General features: G+C 38.3%; 1 protein-coding gene across 2 annotated transcripts; it reads right to left on the bottom strand.

Moving 5' to 3' along the window:
- Positions 1-74: 74 nt before the first annotated feature.
- AASS (aminoadipate-semialdehyde synthase) lies at positions 75-27,673 on the bottom strand. 2 transcript variants are annotated; one of them, XM_021553459.3, is made up of 24 exons: positions 27,575-27,673; positions 25,503-25,723; positions 24,267-24,443; positions 23,553-23,637; positions 22,742-22,809; positions 22,488-22,634; positions 21,522-21,600; positions 21,303-21,430; positions 20,983-21,131; positions 19,714-19,836; positions 19,452-19,563; positions 18,869-18,928; positions 18,708-18,775; positions 14,867-14,988; positions 12,699-12,828; positions 11,732-11,842; positions 10,373-10,481; positions 9,856-9,996; positions 7,817-7,984; positions 5,578-5,673; positions 3,841-3,956; positions 3,579-3,667; positions 3,078-3,254; positions 75-2,639 (listed from the first exon to the last, which is right to left on the bottom strand). In XM_021553459.3, exons 2-24 carry the CDS (start codon positions 25,713-25,715, stop codon positions 2,521-2,523), a joined length of 2,787 nt encoding a protein of 928 aa, XP_021409134.3. In that variant the 5' UTR covers positions 25,716-25,723; positions 27,575-27,673; the 3' UTR covers positions 75-2,520. The 2 variants fall into 2 exon arrangements, with proteins under 2 accessions (XP_021409134.3, XP_085425308.1); XM_085569182.1 differs by lacking the exons at positions 23,553-23,637; positions 25,503-25,723; positions 27,575-27,673 and having other exon boundaries at positions 24,267-24,406.

Here is a 27,673-nt window from a genome sequence, read left to right as displayed (position 1 = left end):
GTGAGTAAAAAAATCCCATTCAGGTACATCCCATTATTAGACTGTAGAGATGAAGAGATGACATGACAACAAAACAGAGGAGTTCAGGTTTATTTTTCAAGCAATCTCATGTATAAGATACAATCATCTTTCCAGTAATATACAAAAAGAACTGAGAAGTATAATCTTCATGCAAAAAGATGAGCAATAAATTCACTTGTGTCTAAGCATAGAAAACAAAATGCAGCCTTCCACTGGGAATTAGAAATGTATTCCAATATAAAATGTTTCAAAAATAGTAGCAGCATTTCTTGATGAAAACACTGCAGTTCTCATTCTTTAGTGCTCCAAAAATATTTGATATTTGTAAAAAAATCTGATTTTCATCCCATACTGCATTTCCAAGGCAGAAAAGCAAGTACGGTGCATGCGTATATATACAAGGAACAAGTCTGTGGTTGTGTATTTGTGGGCTAAGGAAGGGAACAGAGAATTCTCAAGTAAAATCCTGGTCTCACCAAGCACTGGACTGGAAGGGACCAGCAGGTACAAGTATAACTTAACCCTTAGTTGTAGGCCATTAATTTACTGGAGAGGGAGGAGGCAGCAGAGAGCAGAACATCATTGCAGTCTCCATCCTTAACCCAGCTGCATCTACCAGCCTGACAGCAAACCAACAGCCTGTAAGGTCAGTGGGAAGCTAAAGAACTTGGTAGAGACTGGATTTTGTGTAATATATGCATGAAACGGTAACAGAATCCAAATTTGACATTACATTATAAAAGCATTGGCTCAGTAGAAAAAGTCCTTCTGTTTCACAGTAACATCTGCCCGTCATTCTCCCTTCTCTCTTTGGCTCCTTTCACCTAACTGTCTAGCATCTGCACCTAACATCTAGGTGCGGATGCTACTTCATTGCACCTGCACAAAGAAAATCCAAATCCTGAGTAGCAAAACCTGAGCATCAAAACCTGAATTATTGCTATGCCGTCTTTTCCCACCATGCAAAACAACACCTGGAATTCCAGCTTCTTGGAACTGTGATTACAGCACTGGTTCTCAGGAAGGGAAAGGCTGTGTGTTTATCAGCAAAGGGCGTTTCTGAGCAAAGCTGAAAGCAGACAGCTTCCTGCATCAATATTCAGCTTTAGAAAAAGGAAGCTCTAGGCAGGTGCTTAGGTACCTGTGCAAATACAACCTGCCCGGATCATTACACCTCACAGATCTTACTGGTGAAGTCTAAGCCATGCTTAGAGTTGCAAGATGGTGTAGAAATCCCTAAGCAAAAGCCAGAGAAGCAGCCCTGAAATGAAAGGATGCAATTGGTGCTATGTTACAGAGAAGCTGCACTTGGGCTAAAGTTCAGTTGTGGACTGATGTGGCTAAACTTCAGCTAGAGCAGGGGTGACACATCTGACAGCACAGCATTCAGCAGCAAATGAGCTGGCAAACTCCATCAGGCTAAAGTGACACTGTATTGAGAGGTAGGCATAGGTTCCCAAGTGAACACTTCAAAACCATGCTAGCAGAAGGACAGAAGCTAACTCAAAAAGTGGTAATTAAACCTCTAAAGCTAGTGCATTTCAAAGCTGCATGTACTGCACAAAGTATTCCCTTTGTAACAGTACTTAACCTCGATGAGGCACACAGTGTAAGTGGGAAGAGTAAACATGTAATTTGGAGAATCTTCTAAGCACAGTAACTGTGTTGTATTTCAGATTGCTCTTCCTAGCTGCAGAGCTAAATGTTAATGTGCTCTCGCCACAGCACATGGCAACACGTAACAGCAGGTATTTCAATATATTGCAACCAGTTTCTACTTTGTAACAAGAAAGGGTATGGGGGGAAGCTTGCTTTAAGTTTCCTTCCTCCTCCAATTAATTTATATTTGCATTCATTATAAAGTGGTGAAAAATATTAAGATCTAGGTTTCAAATATTTAAGAACTGAACATTTTCAAGATTTAACACAATCTTATTTGCTAGTAGTACAGAATTTCTAATCTATTTTTTGCATATTGTTATTGTGAAAATATTCATGAATACTGCTAAAGTGAAAGGGACAACCAGACTTAAAATTTAAGTATCATGTTCATCTCCATTTTTCTGAAAAATTATTTTTACCACATGAGCAATCAAACTTCATCAATGGAGTTCATTATCCAAACTTTTCCACCACAAAATAATCCACTAATATATTTTTCTTTCAGTTTAAATTTGTTGCAATAATAACCATATACACTTAGAAGATAAACTCTAATAACAAAAAAAAAACCCTTCTGAGGTATTTTAGAGAAGATATAAGGAAAGGACTGATTGATGCTGAAACATGTACATGAAAGCTTAACCATTTTAAGAGGAAAATATTACAATCTGTGAGTATTGATAGTTTCTACATCATGCCTGGTGGCAGGTTTTACAGAAGGCAACATTTGCATATGAAATGGCAGGTGCTGCCTTTAGCTGGTCCAAACTGAGATTCTAAAAGGGGAGGTGGGGGAACCAAAAAAAGCCAAAACCTGATTAAATCCACTGCTTTCAGTTACTGTTTGATAATGCTGCGAGTACTGTAAATAATGCCTTCTGCCTGAACACGTTCAAGTATTGGCCCATAAACATTCTTTGTCAAAGGTATGACCATGCCTTTGGCAGTTATTTCACCTGAAATAAAGGCATTAAAAAAACAGTGTTAGTGCTCTACCGGGTTTATTTGAGAAAGCTTTGGTAGCTGCACAGTGGGGTTTTTGTGGAAGTTGCTGTGCTGAACACAGCCAGATCGAGGTGCAGGGAACTGCTGAGTCATTCAGCTCTGTTGCACAATCAATTATAATTTATTATGCTAAAGGTTTTCTCTACACTAGTGTAACATTTCATATTAAATGACTTAAAAATCTTTGTGGATTAAGCAGTAAATTAAGAGTTGTCACTGAACATCCAAATATGCAGATTAAAAATTCCTGTAAAGAAGACAGGAAGAGTCTGACAAATTAAAAAAAAATATACATAAATATACTTAAGAGACACTATATAGTTACTTTCTACAGGCAAGAAGATAAAGAGGATTGAAATACTGTTACTGAAGTTGGAATAGCCACTTACCATCTAAAACCATTTTAGCAGCAATAGCTGTGGGGTATCCTACTGTTTTAGCCATTGCAGAATATCCTTTGTTATCCCCATAGACAACCAGATCAATAAATTTGTCTTCCAAATGGCCAGAAGGATGCCTGAGACCTATTTCACTTCTCATGACAATCATATCTCTCTCTCCAGTGCCTAAGAGAAAAGCACACAAACTATTCATTACTTGTATTTCAGTCACATCAAGATGAGGTTCCTGAAGGCCAGGCACATACACAACATGTATATCAGGGAAGTGACTGAAGGCAAGGACTATTAAGGAGGACAGAACACCAAGATCAAATTAAAAGTGTAACAGGAAAATAAACTGATAAACTGGGCAAGTAGGGAACATCACAATACATTGAAAAACCTATCATGAATGTTTATTAATGAAGGTGAGCAAACTAATCCAATTAAAGCTTATAAAAGATACTGCCTTGTTCCATTCAAATCCATGAAAAAGAATTTTTCACATACCAAAGGGCAGCTTTATCTCCATGTGCTTTGCAAGAGCCCCCACAATGGAATCTGCTGCTGGAACCGGTTCATCTCCCAATAAACCTAACCTGGCAGAAAAAATGAGGAAGTCTTACATCATTGTCTATCAGCAGTTTGATCTCAGTTTTTTAACTTCCAGTTGCTCACCATACCACTTTAACAGTCTTGAAACAAAATGGCTAGAATTGCAAACATTTATTTGTTTAATGTTTAAACTTTCAAAATCATTGGAACATTTTACCATTCCACTGCTTCCAGCTGACTTTTGTCCTTCTCCAGTTTGCTAAATACAGCTTCTTTAAGAACATGGTGCTCAGCAGGTGACTTAATTCCAACCAGTTTGCACATGAGCTCTTTCTGTTTGAAAATAAAACAGGTTCATGAAGGCCTGACATCTGCTCCCACTCCATCTCAATCAATGTTTTGAGAACCAACTATTCTACTAAGATCAGTTAAAATCCAGGACTTCTGAGAAGACAGCTTATGTGTACTGGCAAAGTGAGAAAGTTTGAGAATTTTAATCACAACAGATGAAAATAGGGTTTATCTTTTCCTAAAAGACTTTGTACCCCACCCCTCCATTGCTTCCCCCCCATATTTTAGTCTTACCCCTTCCTATGTCAGCAAATAAAGAACATAGAAACCTGCATGAACAAGGAACACTAGGAGACTATTAGGATGAAAGAGAAGCCACCTGGGGACTGACAGAGTGAAAATTTAGAGATAGGATATCGTGCAGTTGGTCTAGAAATAGAGAATGTCCCTTTCAAAAGGGAGGAAACAGACCAATAAGATGAACAAGGCACTGGCAATCCTGTGAGTGTTACCAGAGATTTCTCGTTATACTTGTGCATATCTGAATGTCATTTTGTGCCACCTAGACGCTAATTATTGCTTGCTTCATTCACAGCTAGGAGGATAATAAAAAGAACTATGAGCAAGATACGGAATAAGCAGGAACTTCAGAGTCTACAAGCTCATGTTAGCCTTTCTCTTCTATTTCCCTGACAGAGTAGATAAAGACGTAAAAACATTGCTAAAAATGTTTGCAGTGAGAATAATGAGTTTATAGATATTTTACAGATTACATAACACTGTATATTTATTCATTGAGGCTAGAGGAACTGGAAAGTCTAGCCATCTTTGCAAAGAAAACTTGAAAATATCAACTCTAAAATTGAAAGTAGACAAAAAATTATCTCAAAATTAAAAAAAAAAATAAAAAAAAAAGTAATTCTCATATGGCCACCCAAAAACTCCTGGAGTTTGCTCATCTTCCCAATACTATATGTTAGTCAAAGACAAGCAAGGATGTGGCCTTTTCACCTTCTGTTTTCTTGGTTCTGAGAACACTCAAGACATTCTCCAGCTCTTTCCACCCCATACTGAAATATGAAATACCCTGTTTGTCCACAGAGACAACAAAAATGTTGACGATCATATATAACAGCAGCACATCAGAGTCATGTCTTGGCTGAGATAAAGATGAAGTAAGGCACCCAAAGTCAAGACAGAAAATCTGCATAACAGAAGACCTAAAAAATGTTTGAGAGAATTTTAATAGAAAAAAAAATATACTCCTTTATGCACAATCTGTTACTTCTTGATGCCCTGAAAAATACTTCTACACTGAAGATCATGAGCCAGTAACAATATGGACACTGCAAACTCAAACCACTCAGGATTAGACTGTGACTAACAAGAAACATAAGACAATTCATAAAAATATGGCCATGGCTTTGTCTAGCTGAGGCCTGAAAGCCTCCAATGTCAGACACTCCAGAATCTGTCAGGGAACCTGTTCCAGTACCTTATTCCATTCCTGCTGAAGAAAGTTTTCCTAATTTCCAGGGGGAAAAAAAAAATCAAATATCAGGATGCAATACAAGATTCTCATTGCTAAGTACACCCAAGCCTAGCAATAAGAAAACAATCAATAAAACAGAGGAAAGAAGACAGAGTAAGCAGAGTAACTCACCCAGGTTAGAGGCGGTGTAGTGGAGCTTAGCAAAGGATAAGGATCTGGGTTAATTAATCCTAATTTAACAAAGCCCCCCATAGTTCTGGAGTATCCCTGAAATAAAAGAATAACACCATTAAATATATTAATCTCTTGAAATTGAGGTATTTCTCCTTGGTTTGAATGCAGTGATAGACATAACCATAATTATTCTCTTGGGAATCCATCCATAATAATCTGATACCAGTGAGGTTACTGCCACTGAGCAGTGTTTTGCCCAACCCCTCTCCACCCTTCCCCACTTTTCAATCCTTTTTTTTTAATGGCTTATTCTCCCATGGCAAGTACCATTGGTGCTGAGATCAAAGGGCTCAGCTGGCCAGCACTAGCTGAAATCCCAGCCCATCACTGCAGGGTTGTATCAGCCAGCTGGCCCATAAACAAACTCCTAAATGCACAGAGCACAATGCTGAACTCTGCTCATCCAGTTTCACACCACTGGGATTGTGTGGACATCACATAGGCTGCTTTTAAAGGTAAGAATCCTGTGTGCTTATTTCTCGTCTTCAGGAATATCAGACAGACAAAGCAGTAGAATGGTTTAAAAGGAACTGCAAATGTTGCATTAGGCTGCACAGTAAAAGAAGTCTCAACTGATTTCTGCTTACTTTTATTTGTATCCCATTAACATTCCCACACAGCTGCTGGATACCTCAGAGCACTTACATGCAAGTGACTAGAAACACAAAAAAAAAAAGCAGAATGGAGGAAATAAAGCACCCTGAAAGAAGACTAATTAAATTAGGCATCATTCATTAGGAGCACTAGGTTATCAGCTCAGATGGCCTTGCAGTGAGATCCTTCTGTGTGACACCTCTTCTTAAATTGACTCCATTAGCTATCTAAACTTAATTTCTAAAAGGCACTTTTAGGAGACTATTACCTCCTCAGCGAACAGATTGGCTTCTGCTCTGCAGCACAGCAGCTCGTGCAAAGGGCCAACACTAACTTCTGTCCTGCCCAGCACTCTGTGCTGGCATGTCAGTACCATGCAGGTAGAGGTATGGGAACCCTTCCCCACAACCCTACCAACACCAGCCCAGCCCAAAGTACTGGCTCTGCTGTGGGGGTTAAGGAAACAGCCCCAGCCACAGGAACAGCATTCTTGCAGCACACTGACATCCACTTGGCATGTCACCCTGACAATTTTGCAGGTTCCTTGTGCTTAGCACATACAAAACAATAAAGTTTTACCAGGTACCAAATGGAAGAGATTATCATATTAGGATTCGTATGAGATACGCAGTTCCCACATATTTTTACAATCTCTTCTGAAAAAGAGATTGTATCTAGAGTGACAGAAAGAGAGATATTGTAATTTATAACCCTTTTTTTCCCCCCATACTGGCCTTCCTTCTTCCATGCCTTTATCTAAGCAAGCTTACTTCCTAGAAATACAGAAAAAATCCTGTTGTATTTTAACAGAGGAATTAAGACAAAAAGGACATGCAACTTCCTCAGCCTATGGACAAATAACAATAACTTAAACCCTAGCATAAACATTAACATACATAATACAACATCTATAAAAGCTTTTTCAAACCTTCAGTATGGTTCTAGGTTTATTCCTTTTTAATATTGACTGAAAAAAAAAATTTAAAAATAAAATCTGACAGAAAAACATCAAAACGTTTTAATTCTGTTTTGGACATCTAACAAATTAAAGGAAAAGACTCAATCCGTTAGAAGGAAAACACATTTATCTCTTAACATTTTATTTTGCTGACCAAAATTATAAGGATTCTCAAATTTTAGATTTCTAGTTACTTAATAAAAAACTTTCTCTGATGGAAAATCATAATTTTCTGTAAGATTTTTACATTATGTTTTTCATGGGAATATAAGAAAACAGAATTATTTATTTTTTAAAATTTTCTATTGATCTGACAACAGATACAGAGCCAGAATAAAAAGAGAAAACACAGACTATGCAAGACAACTGAACAACTGTATAAAACAAATAAAATATTTTCCATTTTGCAACAAATACCTGTTAAATACACCTAACCCTAACCCTACATTTAAAAAATAAAAGATAACTGCTTTCAAATGTCTCCCAGCTGGGATAATGGGAAGCTCATAAACAGCAAGTGCAGGCCTATAAAAGGCTAAGTTTTAAATATGCATTTTCATTGAAATTACAACATTCATCTCTTGAGAAAAACAATAATTACTAATAATAACACCAACAACTTACTTTATATCTTAAGGTGCCTCTCAGTAAAGTGTGAGCTGTCTGAATACCATATGGCTCAGCATATTTTGTACTGTCTCTGTTAGGAAAACCTTCAAGGTTTAATCCTGGGAAAAAATCCATTGGTTTAACAGAATCCAGTAGCGCTCCTCCAGGTGGAATATTGATAATCTAAAGTTTGTGAAAGAACAGCAAATATTTTTGTGCAGTTGTATTCAACTTATTTTAGAACAGAAAAGATAAAGTATGCTCAAAACCAGGAAAAACATGTTTGGCATTCAAGTGCAAACAAAGGCCCAATCCAAATAAAGCAGTTACCCAAGCTATCTAATCATATCTGGTGCAGGAAGAGCATGCAATGTGTCAGGCATCAAAGGGCTAAAACAAGCCCCGTCCTTCTCACACACAGTCAATTCCTGCTGCATTTATATTAAAATAGCAGGTTCCCATTTAACTTACATTAATGTCATTTTGGAGCATGTCTTTAACTACACCAGTGTAATGGGAGACTCTATCCATGAGCTCCCTGCTTTTTGGTCAAATAATTTATCTTGTTTAGGTTTCGTTTGGTGTTTTTTATGTGGGGGAGAAAGCAGACATAAACAGAATGATGGATGTTTGTTCCTTTTTTTTTTTAAAGATTAAAGTAAATCAAGTGATATCATATGGATATAAAATTACTGCCCATGTGTATCTTTACTTGAAACTACAAATCACCATGGAAGGAAAAAAAAGAATAAAAAAAGGTGACTAGTTTTCTTACCACTCCAAACCACAGCCTTGAATCCTACTTTCTTCAAGCAGTTAAAGCCCAGATCTGCTATGCAGCATCAACACAAACTCATTTTCTGACTTCTTTGCAAAGGGACAAGGTTTACTTATAGAAGAAATATTAAAGCAGTGAAGCCTGCAGCACTGCCAAAATATATTGTTGTGTTTGCCAGGCAAGACAGGTATGTGCAACAATCCTACACAATGGTCAAAGACATAAGTGGTAAGGAGGAAAAATTACAGAATTTACTGACAGTGCTCGAATCTAGTGCTCGAATAATGACTCATTCATATGCATGATCTAATTTTTCCTAGCAATGGGTAAACAAGATTGGAAATAAATTAGAAATATTTTAACATTTACAAGAATCCTTTTCATCTGAAACTTATATTTCATTGCTTTTTAAATAATGATCCAACATACAATTCCTGCATTTATCCTGTCTTACTTCCATAAAAACAGTAGAGCACCAAAATGTCATAAAACATAAAAGATTATATTACAAAAGATTTCTAAGTTTTGCAGATCAAAGAGTTTTATGTAACTAGCTAAACTTTACAGTGGTTATACAAAGCAGTCTCCTTGACAACTGCAGTAAATACTCTGAGCAAGTGACTGTGGAAATAGTGCTGGAAAGCAGAAATGTGATAATGGCTTGCAATAGCTTTGCACAAATCAATTACAATGTTTACATAAAACAGAAGCAGTGACATTTGCGAGGTTAATCTAATGACTCCTGCACAAACAGCAAAACAGAGCTTCTATAAAATAGACCAAAAAGCATTTCACAAAACCCACTCAGTGGCTTATTGGTATTACACATTGCACCAAAACAGACAGGAATCAAGAGTTCTACTATGCATTGTGCAAGTACAAAATAAAGCTGTTTGATTTTTCAAGACAACTAGACAGACAAGCATTCTCACCTTTGTTTCACAGGACCAAAGATAGGACAATTAAATAGGAAAGGCAATACCCAGCAGGAATGGAAGTTGAACCCAGAAAAAACAACTCCAAATCCAGTGCTTTAATCTTTAGAATAAATTCCTTCCTGGCAATCAGTTTCCACATAGTAAGTAAGAATTAAGCTAGTAGCAGCTAGGTATCATCATGCTCCAAAACATAGGACTAAGTGATTTATGCAACTTGCTTAGGTAACTGACTGCCACTGCCTTGAAAGTAAACAACATCTTACAAGTCCCAGTTCCTTCCTTAGCCAAATACCATGGGTTTTGTCTGGTTTTAAATGAAAATGTTCCCATTACTTCACCTCTCCATCTTTTAGATACGTAGCAGACTGAACTGTATTCAGCAACACTCCTTGTGGACTCCAGCTGAACTTGTACCTCAGGGGATTGTCAGAGTGCTCCGGAGCTGGTAGGCCACCGCAGAAAGAAGTGTACGATACAACCTGTCAGATTTGTCCACAGGAAAGAAACAGTGAAGAGAAGACAGATCAGGATGCACAGAGATCTAGCCATCAGTTCTTAAAATTTCTGTTTCTGTTATCCCCCAATTGGGCCAGATGAGAAGGATCTACAGTGGGGAGGGGAAAACTACAGCCCTGCTGGTAAAGGAGAGGAAGCCAAAAGATACACTGGAGCAAAGCCATCTTAGTTGATGGTCTCACCAAGTGAATTAGTAGCTATGAAATTCAAAGCATCAGAAAAAGTAAAATGTCCAGAGTCTGTTACACATCAGTGACATGCTCAAAACCTGCATGGTGTTAAAAGAACAACTTTACTAATATAATCTTGGCAGAACTACGCACTACCTGCTAACCTTACCGAAGCACCAACTTCTTTCGCCTTGTCAATACATTCCATCGCCAACATGTGATCAAGACCAGGATCCAAGCCCATTTCACTGACAACTGTAATACCAGCAGCTTCTACACTAAAAATAACAGAAACACAGTGCCATCAGAATATTCACTGGCCTTTTATTCCATACATCTGTCCCATCTGCCCAGTGAACCTTCACCAACACAGCAAATTCTGGGCTCTGCTGCAGCTTGTGGGAATAAAGAAACAAAAGCAGATATTAAACTGGAAAAGTGACAACCATCTAAGAACCTTCTAACTTTAGTTTCTCTTCCTTTTCTGCACCCAAGTGCTGGTAGAAAAAAATTTTCTACCAGCTATTCCATATCCCACAGTCTTCTGGACAATGCTATAATGCAGGAAGGTGGTAATGCAGAAAGCAGCACAGAGCTAGTCATAATGGTCCTAAAGAGCTCCTACAAGGAAGAGAGACTAAAATGCCTTCTTTCTAAAATTATAAGCATCTGGGTTTTTTTTTCCAAATAAACGCCTACAGTCCCAAAGGAGTTCACTTATCACCTCAGATTTATTTTATTTTCAACATCAGTTTGCCTTTTGACAAATGAGAAGTGTCCTCTTTAATTTTTTTTTCCCTGAGAGCATGCTATATTTTCAATAGGAATGGTAGGAGGGGCCCCTAAATATCCCTCACTTTCTGCAACACTGATTCTCTACCAGTCTAGCTTTTTCTATTTTATCTTTTGTAAAGACACAGCATGTACAATTCTTCACTTGAAGGCACTTCAGATTTTCCAAAACTGCGACTCAGAGGAAGCTCCATGCTCAAAACAACTTACAAGCATATAGTAAGTAGGACAACAGAAACATTAGTTAGAGTTATCACCAATTTGAAAATTCTACAGTGTGTGTATCCAAAAGAAGAGCATGAAGGAAGAGATTACTGTAGATACAATAAGCCAAAATGAGTTTTTGTTAATGGAAGGCAAAGGATGACAAACAAGTTTGCTGGTAGAATACAACAGCACAGCTACTCAGATTGAATATCAGCCCAGTTCAAACATCTTAACAAGTCTGAGGAAAGAGGAAAAGGCACATTAACATGAAATAGGATGACAAAGACAGAAAAATACATTCCATTATTTAGAGCATTAGTCTAACCAGGTTGGGGTATGCACATATTGCTCCACTCTGTGACATGCACCTTTGGGAAAGTTACTTGGTCCTCCATCACAGAAAGAGAAGCAGAAATAATTCAGAAAGCAGTAATTCACAATAAGTGTTGCAGGTGTAACAGACTGCAAAATATTCAGATAATGCACTAAAGAAGAAGCAACACCAGGGAGCTGCTACTTCCACACCTACCTCCCCTGAAGTTCTTTCATGGCTGGTGTTAAGTAGCTGGCTGTTACCAAGTTCACTTTGTTGTCAATACATTTCTTAGCAACAAAAGGATGTGCTGAATAAGGCAGCAAACTACAAAGAAAGGAGAATCACGCAACATCAAAATTCAACCAGTTACTTATCCTGTCACTGGAAGGACACTCAAATGTCTTTTGAATGCCTACAAAAGAGCTCAAGTAATAGCTCAAAAAAAGTCATACTTGCCTTGCCCTGAGCAGTTCCATACCTCTGAAAGTGAAACACTACCCTATCAGGATGGCATTGTTGTATGTACTCAGAACAGGGCATTGAACAATAGAGAAGTCATTCTTGAGGCAGCATCTTTTGTCACACATCTCTGTGAACCACAAACCACTGACTTCTTTCTGAAGACATTTTCTAAACAAGCATGCTGGAAGTTTAGAAGATGTAAAACTGCAAAACTGTCCTTGAGAAAGCTTGCACTACAAAGATCTTGGTGAACTACTTTGTAAAAAGCACGCTCTAAGTGGAATGGAAACAACATTCATGACAGCTGTGGCAAAAGAAACAAAATGGCAAGGACTATGGAGGTCCTTCCTTGTATCAATATCTGGAATGAGTTCTTTCTTAATGGGATATTCTGAAGAAATTACCAAGATACCAGAAATTTGTCTCCTCTTGTGAACAAGAAAATTTGATCCCAGGGACACATAAGCTTGTGGATGCAATTGGCCCTTCCTTTAACAAGGAAATCCACCTAACTGGTGAAAATTTCTGAAGAAGTCAAAACCCCTTTTAAAGTTCTGATGCCCCGCTACATGAAGAGGAAGCAGCTAGTTCCACAAATACGACCCCACTTCTTGGCCATTTAAAAAAAAGTTTATGTGTTGATTTAGGTCAATCAACTAGGAGAAAGAAGCAGCATGACTTAGGGTTGAGCCTATCATGTTTCACACAGAAATCTGACCTGATCACAAGGTCGTGTTCTTTCACCAAAGAGGACAGCTTCTCCTCATGCTTAAGGACATCCATATGAACTGGAGTAACATTTCTGTACTTCTTTGTCAGTTGTTCAAGTTGCTCCTTCATGACAGATACTGTTTTAAAAGTAAAACAATAAACTGTTACCTATAGATGAAGCTAAATCTAAAGGATACCCATGTATAATTGTGCCATATTTCCCAAAGAAAAACAGTTGCATGCATGTTTTCCTTCACTAACAGTTGAAGAAAAATCAGGCATTTGGTAAACAAATGTGTTCAGAAAGACTTCCTCGATCCCTCATTTCCACATGTTTAAAAAGAAATATTTTTAAACTCTCTTTCAATACACTTTAACAGAATCCTATTTACAATCAAGAATAGCTTAATACCTTAAAGCAAAAAACAATTCACATCAATAACCATTTTTAACATGACAAAGATAGAAACATTAAGCTTTAGCTTAGGTCAAGTGTGAGTAAAAGGTTCAAACTTACTACTTTTAATACTTATGACTTAATCCTCTCAATCCCAAATACCATATTATAACTAAATGGGATAAATCCAGTCTCTGCCTTCCTTCACTTAACTACCATTATAAAGAAAGCAGAACTGAAAGAGATCCACAATAACATCACCAGCACTTACCATTATAAGGAAATCAGAACTAAAAAAGAGAACAATGGTAACACAACCAGTATTAGCTATATCTGACTAATTTCCTTTCCCAGCTCACCATGCTGCCAGCACAAACCAGAGAACACAGCCAGGAAAAAGGAACAGTGAAAGAAGGCAGCAGGCAGGGCACAAGCTTGTGGAGAATTAAAAGCATCTGTGCCTCTGAGTCCCTTATGGCCCTTCCACAGTCAGTGGGATATAAACATTACCAGAAGGTTCTCTATACCCTACAAATCAAATTGTGCTGAGGGAAAAGAGCTAGGCAAAATCATCTACAAATTCAAACTAAAAAAAAAGTTGAATACATGAAGGTTTCCTAATTAAAGTTTTCATCAACTGGATTTAACAGTACAAAACCAAACATGGCACTGTGACGTGCATTTTGTTTTCTGCACCTATTTGCCTGCTGTCAAATATTAAACAACTAATATCTTCACGTGTCTTTCTTTCAGTGAGTGTGTGCTGTAGAAACTGCATGTTTTTAAGCTACCCAGATAGGAGGCTATGTTTGTTCATTGCCTGGCAAAACAGATCTTCCAGTTCACCTGGTTTCCCTTCCTGCTACTGCACTCCAGGGAGTGGATGCAACCTCTGTAGTCACAAGGGGATGGGCACTGCACATGGCTGTAATCCTTTCCTCTGCACTGCCTCAGGCACTGCTCGTAACTACGGTGCAGCTTTCCTAGATTTCCCCTCTTCTTCCTAGTAAATCTTTTCCCAGGGGTTAAAAATACTATGGTTATCACCATGAAGGGTAGCAAAAGCAGTCAAATATGAAAGTAGCATGAAGAAAAAAGAAATCAGTGCAATAACAACAACAATCAAATTGTTGTTGTTCTAAGGGAAGTTCTGCTGTAAGTTCTAAGGGAAACAACTTTCCAGCAAAGTATCTTTCATGCAATAAGGCAATAAAGCCTGATTTTTAAATCTAAAGTCCCAGAATAAGGGTAAAGTCATCATTAAGGGTACAGAAAAGGATTATTGAGTTGCCTAGCCTGAAATATGCTACAGATAAAACCAAAATAGAGGAATAAATAAGTAGGAAATTGGTGCTCATGGGAAAGTCAGGGTCTGAAGTTTTACCACCAAGACAGTCGTTATATGAAAAGCAGTTACTTCACTCATACAGATGTCTATAAAAACATTTTCATATTCTTGTTGTGTGAGGCTGAAAACACAGCCAAAGACCAACAAAGTAACTGACTACCTACAAAACCAATACTGACCCCAAAGCAGGTTAGAAGGAAAAATACTTCTACTTAACCTACAGGTTACACACGCAAAGAGTTAACTTTTAACTTGGCTGTGTCATTTTAAAGTCAATTACTTAAATTCAAAATGCTCACAAAGTTACAAAATCCTTTTCTGCTGTGCATAATATCAAAGGTTTCCTTTATCTCTTTTCAGAACCACATCCATTTATTATTTATGGGAAGGGTAAGAGATAATACTGTAATAAAAACAAATTCTTACATACCAACTGTGATGTCAACACTGGAATCTCTAGTGAGATATTCAAGCACAGGGCCAGAAACATAGCCAGATCCCAGCAACAAAACCCTCTTCTCATCACTCATCTTCAGTGACTGAGCCTGTTCCCTAGAAGGTGTTACAGACAAAATTAAAAATTGCACAGAAGAAAACTGTAAGATGCCAGGGTTAACAGAAGAAGTATGTTTTAGTAAGTCTACAAACCAAGAGCTCTAGTCAGACCGAGAGTCAAGTTCCTAGCAGGAATCTACCTGATCCAGGACTATCTAGTCTAGTACTGCTTCCACTCTTCTGCTGCATAACTTCTAGGTTTTTTCCTCTAACAAAAACATGGTCAAATCTGTCAACATTCCCACTGTTTCTCTGATTTCTTCTAGCTGTTCATCAAAACTTTCCTCAGTTGTATTTTTCCCAATGGCCAAATTACTGTAACCTGACAACTTGAGGGCTACCAATGTCATGTTGGGCAGTCAGAAAGGGATTCCAGACTCTGCCTTGCTCCCTTTATATCACAGTAACTGTTAAAAGACACAAAATCATGCTGGTGAAAGAGTATATTGTGTAAATTATACTAAGTTCATATTAGTTGATAATTTATTGTGTAAATTATACTAAGTTCGTATTAGTTGATAACAGGAACATGATAGTTAATAAAAGTCAAATAAAAGTTAATGCCCAGCCAAGAAATCATCATTGCAGACAAAGACTCAGATTTGATAACCATCACAAGCAGATCTCTTGTTGTATAACATATATTCACATCAGATTTTGCATTTCTTTCTGTCAACCAGAATAATGCATTCAGCAGTTGTTTAAATATGCTCTCAGAAATTCATAAATCATAACAGAATACATCTTTTGGTTGTTTATAATTAGTTTTCCTTTTAACTTTCTTTTTTGCTTAAATTTGCTTTAAGTTGTAAAATCAGGATTGTGCAACTGTCTAACATATGACTACATAGATAAAAATTATTTAGCAAAAGAAAAAATTCTTAAAGCCCTTCTTACTTTTTAAGAAAGCTGTTCACTGCCCTACTGTTCAAGCTAATTATTGGAGTTTGGGGTTTGGCTTTTCTTATCCCATACCCTGAACATAAATTTCAACAAATAGGTAGGACTTTCAAAGATACAACCTCATGGGAATCTTCATAAGCATATAAGTAAGATCCTCAGTTTCCCCTTTGTCCACTAAGAGTTTATACCAGCATTGCAGATTATGCCTCAGAAAGAATCCTGACCTTTAGCTGACAAGATGATGTCCATTGTGCTGAAACCTGCTGACCATAGAAGAGGACCAACCATATGTCTGCTAAATAATATTTGGTTCAGATGTTTTTGAGGCTTCTCATGGCAGCCAAAAATAAATATTTTGATTGTGTTTTTTCATTTCAAAAATGGCCATAACAATGATAGATGATGTAGAAGCCTGCTAGAGCAACATCTAACAGCAAAAAAAAAAACAGAGCACTATTGCCCAACCTAAAGCATGGCAGGAAGTATCTATCTACATTTAGGGGCACAAAGCCTCAAATAATACCACTGAAAAACTACTGTGAATGAAGAGAGTTAAATCAATACTAAACACATCTATATCATATGTCTGCAGCACATTCCAGCCTACTGTAACAGTACTGTAAAGCCTGAATTACTCTTCAAAATTTCAATATTCCATCCTACTTTCCTTCTATTTCAAAGCCTTTTTTAAAGTTATTATTTTCAGGTAATTAAATCTGAAAGGTATGTTCCAATGTATCTATTCTCTAATCTAAATTATTACTATAGATTACTGTAAATTTTGACCTTCATAAAAGTTTTACAGATTTTATTTTAAAAAATCATTATTTAATAAATTCACAGAAATTCTCCCAAGCCCATCGTATTCTTTCATATTGCAAAATCCAAGGATGGTCCTCCTCTTCATCCTTCCTGAGCTTCCAGAACTGTACTATTATGGGCAGAGAAAGAGAAGAATTCCTCTCCACGCTTTAGGGAACAGAAGTGGTAGGTAGCTTGGAGCACTGATGAAGGAGAAAGTTTTATATGAAAGCTGGATTTTGCAATTTAACTTGTCATATTTACTAAAACTTTTCTAGGGTATAGAACAAAGTCACACTGGAATCAAATTCAGCATGTTTACTTTAGGACAAGCAAAAACAAGAGCTGCCAAATGACCCAGCGAGCATGAGAACAGAATCTACACAGCTTCAGATTATGCCTATTCTCTATAAATGAGTTTTAATAATTCAGTTATAAGTAACATCTACATTGTTAATGTGATGTGCCTTTGCAGCTGTGGGTGAGAAACCAGTAAGAGTTAAGAAGCAAGTAAGGGTGCAAAGATGCAGATGAGTTTGTTTGGTAAATCTAATGGCACCCAAGACAGTTCAGCTCAGACAGTCTGGCTGTCGTATGTCTGAAATGTTCACTGACTTGAAGGAGTATTAGCAATTACTCCAAATAGAACCCTCAGAAACTAAACTGGATATGGCATAATACTTTTCTAAAGTGGAAACAAGCCACATAATTCCTATAGCACCTGAACAAGAGCACAACTCTATCTAAACCATCACACACTAAGCAGTAAAACTCCTCTTTCATTTGCATCACCTCTGAAGTTTGCAAAATAAAGAAGGATATTGTTAGCATGTCCTGCTTTTCTGAGAGCAAAGTGAATGACACTACTGAACAAAAGAACACCATATGCAGCACAATGATCTGAGGAAATATCAAAAATCTACCCAAAAAACCACCCTTGGAAATGAAGTCTCCAGCTTCTCATGGTAGTTCAAAAAAAGACCATGCAAGTGATTATGGAGGAAGCTAAAAAAATATCAGGTCCTTGCACTGTGTGAGGAATAAAAAAAATTTGTTATTGAGACAGCCTCTTGAGGGGTCTATCAAAGAGCACAGAACAAAAATCACTATGAGCTGAAGCCTCTGAGAGGCAAATAGCACATTACTTAGTGTGAAAAATTCACCTATATTTCATCATGCACAAGTTCATAAAGTCCCAAAGAAAATTGGAGAGGTTTGACATGCAGAAATCAACACACTGTTTTTAGTGCATAGTGCACGTAGCGCTTATAGTCAGACCAATTCAAATTTTTATAAGATGTACAGTGTAGCTGTCACTGACCATGAACATGAACCCACTTATTGTGAAACTAACATTTTTCATATGTAAACTATAGATATTTGTTAATGGTAAGGGGGCAAGGGGAATGGAAGGGATGTGCAGGTTATTTATACTTTTTTTAGCTTAAGTCATTCTAGGCTACCACTGGCACATAACTGCTGTGACAGGGTGTGGATGAAGTGGTAGCTGAAGTTGTAGGTGCATGATAATAACAAAAAGTCTGAGAGTCCCAGAGTCTCCTCAATACATCCAGTCACAGAACAATGCTACACAGCACAGCACTTGTGCCATACAAGAACTAACTAGATCCAAGGAATATTTGAGAGCCTTTTGCTTTCAGCCATTCCTTTCAGATGACTGTATGTTACATCCTTTTCAAAAGGGCAAGGAGTAACAGAGTAAATCTAGCATGTGGCTGTTTTCTGCCTCTGGTAAAACAGTTTTCATAATCCAAGACAGAGAGAAATAACCACTTTCTCAACTTCAATATAAGTTACTGAGAACACATGTTAATGATTTAGGCAATGTGCATAAAGAAATAAGATCATCAACCTAGAAGACATTTAGACACAGTGTAGTGTAGATGCATTCCACTAAGACACAAGAATAAATTAATATAAAAGGGGAGACAGAATGCAGACAGGGTGGCTTTGTAAATCCTTAATCAGTAAACTTTAAGAGCCTACATTACCTGCTCTCTCTCAGTTTCTGGATATATTGATACTTAGATGTCAGGGAGCCATTGGATGCAATCACTGCCTAGAAATATATGAAACGGATTTTGAGGCCTTTTTGTGTCTGTATGTTTCAAAGCAGGAGAAGACAAGAGGGGTGCAAAATTGCAAAACTTACATCTTGAACAACAGGTGAATAATTCTGTTTTTCAAAAGGTTCTGAGCCTTCTGATAACAGCTGTGGAGATAAGTTATTTAAAATCAGGTCATTTTATTAACAAATATTTCTCAAAGTAAAACATTAATATTTTAAGCAACATTTAAATGAATGCAACAATACCAATATCTTGTATATTTGAAATATTTCTGGCTGCAATCAGCATCACTGACTTTTAGGAAAATACAGGAATTCAAACAGCAGTCTGACTATGAGGGATTGCTGAGTACCCAAGAAAATGAGATATTTACATCTGGTGCAGGGTCCAGAAGCAATAAACTATCTGCCAGAGCCCGTTTTCTGCCTACAGAAAGTGTTCTTGACAAATCCGTAAGACATCCAGGTCACTCATGTCTCATTCATATGTTTCCTTTTCAAAGGATTCCCTCAAGACTTCAAAAACTTTTTCCTTTTTTTGAAGTACAAAGTCAGTTATGTTCTACAGCAGATTACTTTTGAATGTTTACAGGAGACCAGAAAAGCAACAAACAAACAGACCAAATTCTGAGCCTTTTACCTTATTTTTGGACACATAGGATCTTACCATCTCTTCAATATAAGGGAAAAGCATATCCCCAAAGTACTCTGTTGCTTCTATAGGAAGCTGAGCTGGAAGATTGTCAATGGAACACATCAGAATCCCTGAGCCTTCAACACTGAAAGAGAGAATACAGCTCTGCTAAACTATTTCTTAGCACCTGAAAGGTACCAACTTTCCGAAGTGTTATAAATGCATTATTTTTTCAATATAATGTTTCACTCTACAAGTTGCAATGGAAAACAGTACAAAGTAAGGGCTCTCCCACCTGTCATGAGTAATATGCTGGTCAGCATCATACATACAAAATGGGCTGTCAATTGTAGTACACTCAGTCATAAATTCTATAGATCCTCCAGTATCTGCTGAAATGTCACATATGGCCAGAAGTCTAAAGAAGTTAAAATAAAAAGACAGTAGACTAGAGCATTATACAAACTACTAAGAAACACAAGTATAAAAGGTCACAAGTGAACAGAAAATAAAAGAAATGTGAGAAGATCTATGCGCCTTGTAGCCTACTTCATCTCAACCAATTTAGAAGTCTACAAAGCACAAAAAATGGTATCCAGAAATATAATGGAAATTTGGGCCTATTGTAGTCATCAGGTTTGCATCCCTACCAACAGCATCCAATTTCATGGAAAGACTGGCAGAATCCCTTCACCCATTATCTTTTCTTTCTGTGCCCTGTATTTCCAACATCCCCCATTCATTTTCTATCTACTAATTCCGTCAGGTCATGCCTATGCAGTCCTGCATTAAACTAACTTCCCATCCTAAAGGGAAGCCTAAAGAAGCAGCTGCCTCCTAGCAGTTCAAAGATAGCAGGTGCAGGTGGAGCATTTATTAGCCTAATGCATAACCTCTGGCTCTACTGAAGGTTAACTCTTCAACTCTTTATTTGTCATGTGAGAGAAAGAAAGGTGTCAAGAGCTGGCAGACAAGAGACAAAAAAACTGATTCCTCACAAGGATGTATTTTCATGTCCTCCCCAGTCCATGACAGGGCTATTAGAGAAAGGGTAGCTCCCATCCTCACTGAAAGGAGACTAACCCTTGATTTGCACCCCACATTATATCCTTAAAATTATTCACTACTTGCTGCAGAAATAAGAGGTGCTAAGGAACAATTATTGAACTTGTACATGCCAAATAACAGGCTAGGAAGAACTTTCCCTAAAATTCTGCTCAGGCATAGAAACTTCTACCAATACTGGTGCAGCGGGTACATTCCCAGATATCACACTTTGATTTTCATACAGAATCCAATGCAAACAAGTGGCAGAACTAACTCTGCAGAAAGACAGCTGATACCTGTTAATAATTTCTACTGTGATGTTTTCAAAAACAAACTGTGAAAACAAGACTGCAAAGCACAAAAGAACATAAGCAAAATCAATGGGGCACTGTAAAACATGCCATAGGAACAATGTAAAATAAACAGAATAATTTACTATATACTGTGGTGAAACTGCCTAACATTACAAGTTAATCATTGTGCTGCAAAATTGTTACAGGTGAAATGAGTGTCTTACCTGTGTGGTAATTCAGGACAGCCATCTATTGCACCAGTAGCAGGTTTAACTGGCACCAGCAGCTTCTGAGCATCCTGCCGACACAACAAGCGAGGACTATTTTGTTCCCAGTATATGCCATTAATTAAACAAGTTGTGTAGGGTGCAATCTGCAAAGAAAGTTACAGATGCCTGATGTTTTTACCTAGTAATTTAAGGAGCTGAAAGTACCTGGTCTAGCATTTAAGTTAATGCTCTCTCAAATTACGAATATGCAAAAGTGTAGTAAGTACAAACACTCTGTGGAAAACCTTTCCTGAAAGAATAGAAGAGATGCTCACATCAATGTGAAAGCGCGAAATGTAATTTTCTGGATGTTTATCATAGTCTACTGGATCATACAGTCCATCATGTTTCCTTATGAGATGATGGTGACGACTTAACACTGTTCCATAGACTTTCCTGAGGTCTGAAGTTAAAAAAAAAAAAAAAACCTCTTATACTTGGACAAAACGGGCTTCAGAGTTTCAGTGTTTTTAATCACTGTTGTCACTGCATACCTCCAGATCTGGAAACTTCCTTTAACTCATGTGGTTCCACAAATTCATATGGGAGAGCACTGAACATTTCTTGAGCACCCTGAAATCATGAAGTAGTATTTAGAATAAGTAGACCATAAATGTAATGTAACACTGCTCATTTGGTGTTTGAAAACAAATATAAAATGCCACATGCAATTTGACAGCCCTGCCAGAGAACATCTCCAGAGATGTAGACATTGTTTCATATGTAACCCTGCTTACCCAAAACTAAGTAGCTTGGGCATTATGTGCAAGGAATTTACATCATTCCCCCCTACTGCAGAATGCCTAAAACACAATCCAATGTCTGGTTCTTATATCTAATGGCTGAGCTGGGTGGCCTCAACTCAGCCACAAGAGGGTTTTGCTGCTGCTCTGAGGAGCAGTTTCTCTTTAGGAAAGATCCCTGAAGCCACTCCCCATCAACCAGGCTGTTCTAAAGACCAAGAACTACAAGATGACCTCGCCAATGAGCTGTGATCACAACCAGATTTTCAGACACACCATCCTTTTGGCTAGAAAAACATTTATGCAGGCAGTGACTTCACTTTATAGCTGGAGCCTTGTTAACTGATCTTTGTTGCCAAAACCAGGAGTAAGTATTTTCCCTATGTCACAGAAAATAGCCCTGAAGTCAAGCACTTGTAAACCAAGCCATTGATATCCACAGATAAAAACTCAGCAGGTGTTGGAAAAAATAATTCTTTCCCCCATACTTTAATGGAGTGATAAATTTACTTTGTGAGCACAGAGTAAACAGTGGGGAGAGAGGGGGAGAGAAATCATGCAGGTTGCAAAAGAGAGAGAAGCAGTAAGATTTAATCCATGTTCATTGATAAGAAGTTAGCAAAATGAACCCATCAACCCATTTAACCTGACAGAGATCAAATGCCAAGAATTTCTATTAACAATTATATAGCATTTCATTTTGAAGACAATTCTTACCTTAGAAACATTACCAGTGCCTGTAAACACAAATGTTAAAGGCCCCACTGACTTTGGCATCAGTCCCAGTGAAATTTCATATCCAGCATCCCGTACTGCCTGCACAGCCTGACTGCTATTCCTGTAGTTATGTGCCATCCCAATGTGCTGAAATCAAAGGCACAGACCAATCAATATATTCTCCATATTCAAATACAGATAACTAGCAGATGCCAAGATGTTATTTAGAAAAATACATGCACACATACTCTTACCATGAATGGAGTGTGATGACCCAGAGCTAGAAACCGCAAACCCAATCCATGTAGAATGTTGATCATTCCTGTTGTTAAAAAAAAAAAAAATAGAAAATTGGAACATCAGTCTTAATTACAAATATGCAGAGTTAGAAACTGCAGAGACTGACTGAAGCCTCAAATCATCCCAGATATTTTCCCATGTTTTTATAATAATACTTTACTTCTAAAGAAAGTTTACAGAAAACAAGAGAAGGAAAAATTTAATAGCATTCCATGACCTTAAACTTGCTTTTAGCCCATTATGTATTTAGGCACCATTTAATATTTAAATATCCTTTTATGAGGTGTATCCACATCACCGGATTCCAAAGAAGGAAATAAAAGAGTCTCCTAAAGAAACAGTGTTAAAGTTCACTTCACTAGAAGGAAATGAGAACCATGCCACAAAAGAATCAGATTAAATGCATTACAGTGACAAACAGATGTTGTTCAAGCTCTCGGGACTGACAGCAGCTTTTTTTTATCAAAATCCTAATCTGTTGATCTCTTGATATCTAGTCTGCTCCAGATAGTTCAATGGACAAACAGGACTTCAAGACAACAGCATAAAATATTAGATTTGTCAGGAATCCACATGACTATTTAACATGTCGTCTCATGAAAGTAGGAGGCACAAACCAGAATGGAAAAAGGCTGTTAAAAGTAAGAATTCAAAATGCAGTTAAAAACACATGTGTAGGCCTCAACTTTCAGGAAGGACAGACAACCAGAGAAGTATTATAGGAAGTCACTTGTTGCAAGCCTGCCTTTACTTTATACACTATACCTGCTACACCAGCCCACTTTCCAAAGGCCACAACTCGCATTCCTTTATGATCAACCATTTTTTCATAGTCAAACAGTCGAATTTCCTGAAAACACACAGCAAACTGAGTATTAAAATTTTCAGTGAATGCAGTCTGTGGCACGTTGTTCTCCCAGGAACTACCTTTTCACTGCCTTTGTCATTCTTCGTTGATAGAGCCTGATAGGTTTATATATCATAACAAGAATAAAGCATAAAAATAAAAATGTAACAGTTGCACTGAATTTTTGTTTGGAAGAGTCTCTGCACTGTCCATGCCCTCTTTGCACAGACCTCCCCAATGTGCCACTCCAGCTGCTGCAGGCCCATTCACATCCTCTGCCAAGAGGCTGCTCATTTCAGTGTGAATTGGCTCCTTCCTCTGAAATGGCCAAATGCACTCCAGCTTACTAACTTTCCAACAACTCTTCTTCAAGAGACTCTCTTGAGCACACCATGCTCACAACGTACCCGTCTCATGCACTTGAAGAGAGTAACACTGCAAACACAAGATCTTCTGAGCAAGAAATACTCAGTTTCAGGAAAGGATGCTGAAAACTGTCCTCGTTAGCCAACTACAAGTACATGTGCTGGAAGTAACAATACTAAGCAGCAAGCTTTTCATCACACTTAAGCATTAAGTTCAGTTTCCATCCCATGTTAACTAACAATGACCTTCAATATGACATAATTTACCTGTCTTAAAATCTCATCCAAAAGGGGCATGTTTGCCTCTTGGGCTTTAATAGTGTGAGAGAAGAAGGCATAGTTCTTTTTAGGGATTAATTTGTCCTCTGGAGGTCTCTTCACACCTATTATCAGAGAAGCCTCAGAAATATCTTCTTGAATAATGGCACCTGCTTTGACATACTCCTACAAAAGAGAAAAATCAAAGAAAAATTTTCTGTGTATTTTCTTATTCAGATCTCAGCATAATAGCAACTAGAACAGAGTAAAAATAAATAATTCTACCAAGCAGAAACAAGTTACTGCATGTGATACATTCACAAAATTCTTTGATAAAGAGGTATCAAGTATCAAATTGAATTATCATGCTATTATCCTAATATATGAGGCCAAATTATAATTATGTGTTAGTAAATACTTCATCTTAAATTTACAGACTACAAAAAGGATATTTTACTAAATTTGAAGTATCCTGCAGTATTGCAATAATGAACAGTCCTTTGCAAGGTGTTCAAATACATGGAAATAAGTTTAGAGAAATATAAATATGAAAAATTCAAGAATTTGAAGACTGATAACATGTGATTTTATAAACTTTTATAAGCTCAAGTCCAAGCTGAAGAGCAATTTCTAAGGAAATGCAAAAGTATGATCTCCACTTTGATGCGTATGTGCAAGTAGTCACTAATTCCCTACTTTTGTTCCAATTTTCATCTGTTTTCTCAGTTATCTTACAGCAGAGTATTACTGCTGCTACAAAAAATTGTAAAAGCTCTCTGACCTGAAGCTCACAGCATTAAAAAAAAAACTACCCCATTTCACATGAGGAATAGGATTGAAGCAAGAGTGGAATTCACCAGATTAATCTTTCCTGTTCTGTATAAAAGTACAGGTTTTTTTAGAATTCTTGTCTTCTCACAAACAGAAGACAAAAGCACCGATGTTAAAGAAATTCCCAAGTTTCTACTTCAAGACAACCAAGAACTTCTAGGGAGAGTGATGACAGGACATGTAATTAATAAAAACAACTCCAAAAACCCACCATGGTACCAATATTACATTAAAAGGCTAAGCAAACTATTCCTTTTCCTTTCCATTAGCACAACTACTCATTTAGCAACAAGATTTACACATTTCTGGGTGTTTTATATCTTTCCTCATGAATGGCCTTTGAATATTATTTTTTCTGTACTATGGTTAACAACTGCACTATGATTTTGCTTGTGTCTCAAAACTGGACCTTACCTTTTCATGGATGGCTCTTCGGTTTGACGGCTGCACCAAGACCTTGTATCCCATCTTTGTCAACTCCTTAACATGCTTTGGTGCTAGAGGTGCTCTTCTTTCCCATGCATTGACATCTTCCCTCCTGATTGCCAGCACAGACTTATGGTGATACCAACACTTAGCATGGTGGAACACACACCTACCGTTTGTGTGGCTAAAGGCACGGAGCATGGTAAAGCCTGATGGCAGCAAAGACAAAGTAATAAAACAATACAGGTACATATATGGTTCAGACATTGTTTGTGCAAAATTCTGGTCTCCTTTAGCATCTGCTGTAAAACACAAACCAGATTCTTCATTCTCTAGTTATACCCTACTGTTGTGAGACATGAATTCAGTTTCAGTGAATTTTGTTGCATCTTGGTCTGATGAGGTGATCTTATACACAAATTTTCAATTGTAATAATTGTTTTGATTACTTCAAAGGAAGGCTTTTAATGTGTTCTATGCAGCTAGTTTTTAACTACAGAGCTTAAAAAGAATTCTGGAAACTTGTATTTTCCAATTATATTCATTTGCCACCATAAATGAGGCAAAGACCATCAAAACTTGCATCAAGAACAGTCAGAACTAACAAATACACAGAAAGAAAGCATAACACAGGCTGTATGGCAAACTAACAAACACACAGAAAGAAAGCATAACACAGGCTGTATGGCAGGCAGTTGAATAAAAGAGAAAACCCAGCACTAAATATTTTTATGTAACTAATGCATACACAGGCCAAAAATGGAAGATAAGGTCAAGACCTCAAGATCTTAACTACTGAGTAGCAGTAAGCATATGTGTGATCAGGAGCAACAGGTTTTCACCCAAATATGAATTTTCTGCAAAATGGAAAAGCTTCACTATAACAGACTCCCACTGCAGAGGAAAACCCCTTTATCTTCTATCTCATCCTCTTCACTCCCAGTGAATCCTACATGCCACTGCTTATTTCTGTAGGGGAACAGCCAGGTCCAGTATCAAGTATCCAGGAGCCTAAGACTTTCAGATACTTGCAATTAAAAGATATGAATCTCAGAGATAGGCTTCAAAAATGTGAACTTTGTTTCCAACACAATTTTAACTGATAATACCTGAATGTCTGTATCTGAATCATTTGGAAAATCCGGTTTGTCCTCATACCTCAAACTAGTAAAATTTCTATATACCTCAAGACTTCAGAGGTCCTGTTTAACTCCAGGCTTGCTGAAACAGAGGGACTAGCACACGAAGGACAGCATGAAGGGAAGCATACAGTCATCTACAACAGCTCCAAATGTGGTCTTCCTACCATAGCTACATTTGTCCACCAGCAAAGGTTACTGCACTGAAATTGGAGGTATTTTGATGTTTCTCTTCAGCATGCTAAGAGGGTTCTCAAAGCCCATAATGATCCCTCTCGAAAACCAGAAAGCCTTGTCACACCTTGTCACTATCTCTGCACACCAAGACATAACGATGAGAGCAGTTTGTAATAAAACACTGCACCTCATACCCAAGCCTGCAGTGAAGCAAATTTCCCTCACATACAGGGCTTGCACAAGGACAGCAGCGATATCTTCCAGCGAGAGTGCACTGGGATCGTGGGTGTCCGGCCAAGGAGCAAACAGTCGGGTGACCTCTGGCAGGTCAGAAGTTCGTCCGCATGCCTCCCTGTGTGTGCTCAGGCTCAGCCACAGCGATATCCCTATCCCATTGTAAAAGTGAAGCTAACTTCAGCATTCCAAGCGTGCAGCGCTGGGAACCCTCCCCGGCCCCCCCAGCACGCCGAGTGACCGCGGGGCCGCCACCGCGCCGGTCCCTCCTGGCCCGTGCTGGGAGCGGGTCACACCCCCGCGAGCATCACTGGGGCTGGGACGGTGCCAGGCAGCACAGCGAGCGGCCTCCCCCCGCGCGGGAGGGGAAAAACTCCTGGAGAGAGGCAGGGAAAGGCAGAGGGGCGGCGGCGGGCAGGGGGAGAAGCGGTGCGAGAGCGGGGCGCCGCGGCGGGAGCGCGGAGCGCAGCGCTCGCTGGTACCCGGAGCGCCGGGCAGCGCCGTACCTACCTCGGGCAGCGGGCAGCGGGCAGCGGCAGGCACGGCCGTGCGCCCCGGTCCCTCCTCCGGCCGAGGTCCGGCGGCGCCGCCGCCCCGCGCCGCAGCCAA

The sequence above is a fragment of the Lonchura striata genome, chromosome 1A, assembly GCF_050655825.1.
Source record: "Lonchura striata isolate lonStrDom1 chromosome 1A, ASM5065582v1, whole genome shotgun sequence".
Taxonomy (NCBI): domain Eukaryota; kingdom Metazoa; phylum Chordata; class Aves; order Passeriformes; family Estrildidae; genus Lonchura; species Lonchura striata.
The sequence above is the reverse complement of the archived record's forward strand: the minus strand, read 5'-3'. Positions and strand labels throughout refer to the sequence as shown.

Excerpts from the sequence above, each read along its gene's own strand:
- AASS (XM_021553459.3), bottom strand. The coding sequence starts at position 25,715 with ATGCTCCGTGCCTTTAGCCACACAAACGGTAGGTGTGTGTTCCACCAT. Across the intron at positions 21,431-21,521 it reads GGAAGTTTCCAGATCTGGAG|ACCTCAGGAAAGTCTATGGA; the intron begins GTATGCAGTGAC and ends TTTTAACTTCAG. Across the intron at positions 18,776-18,868 it reads ATTCACCTGTTGTTCAAGAT|GCAGTGATTGCATCCAATGG; the intron begins GTAAGTTTTGCA and ends ATATATTTCTAG.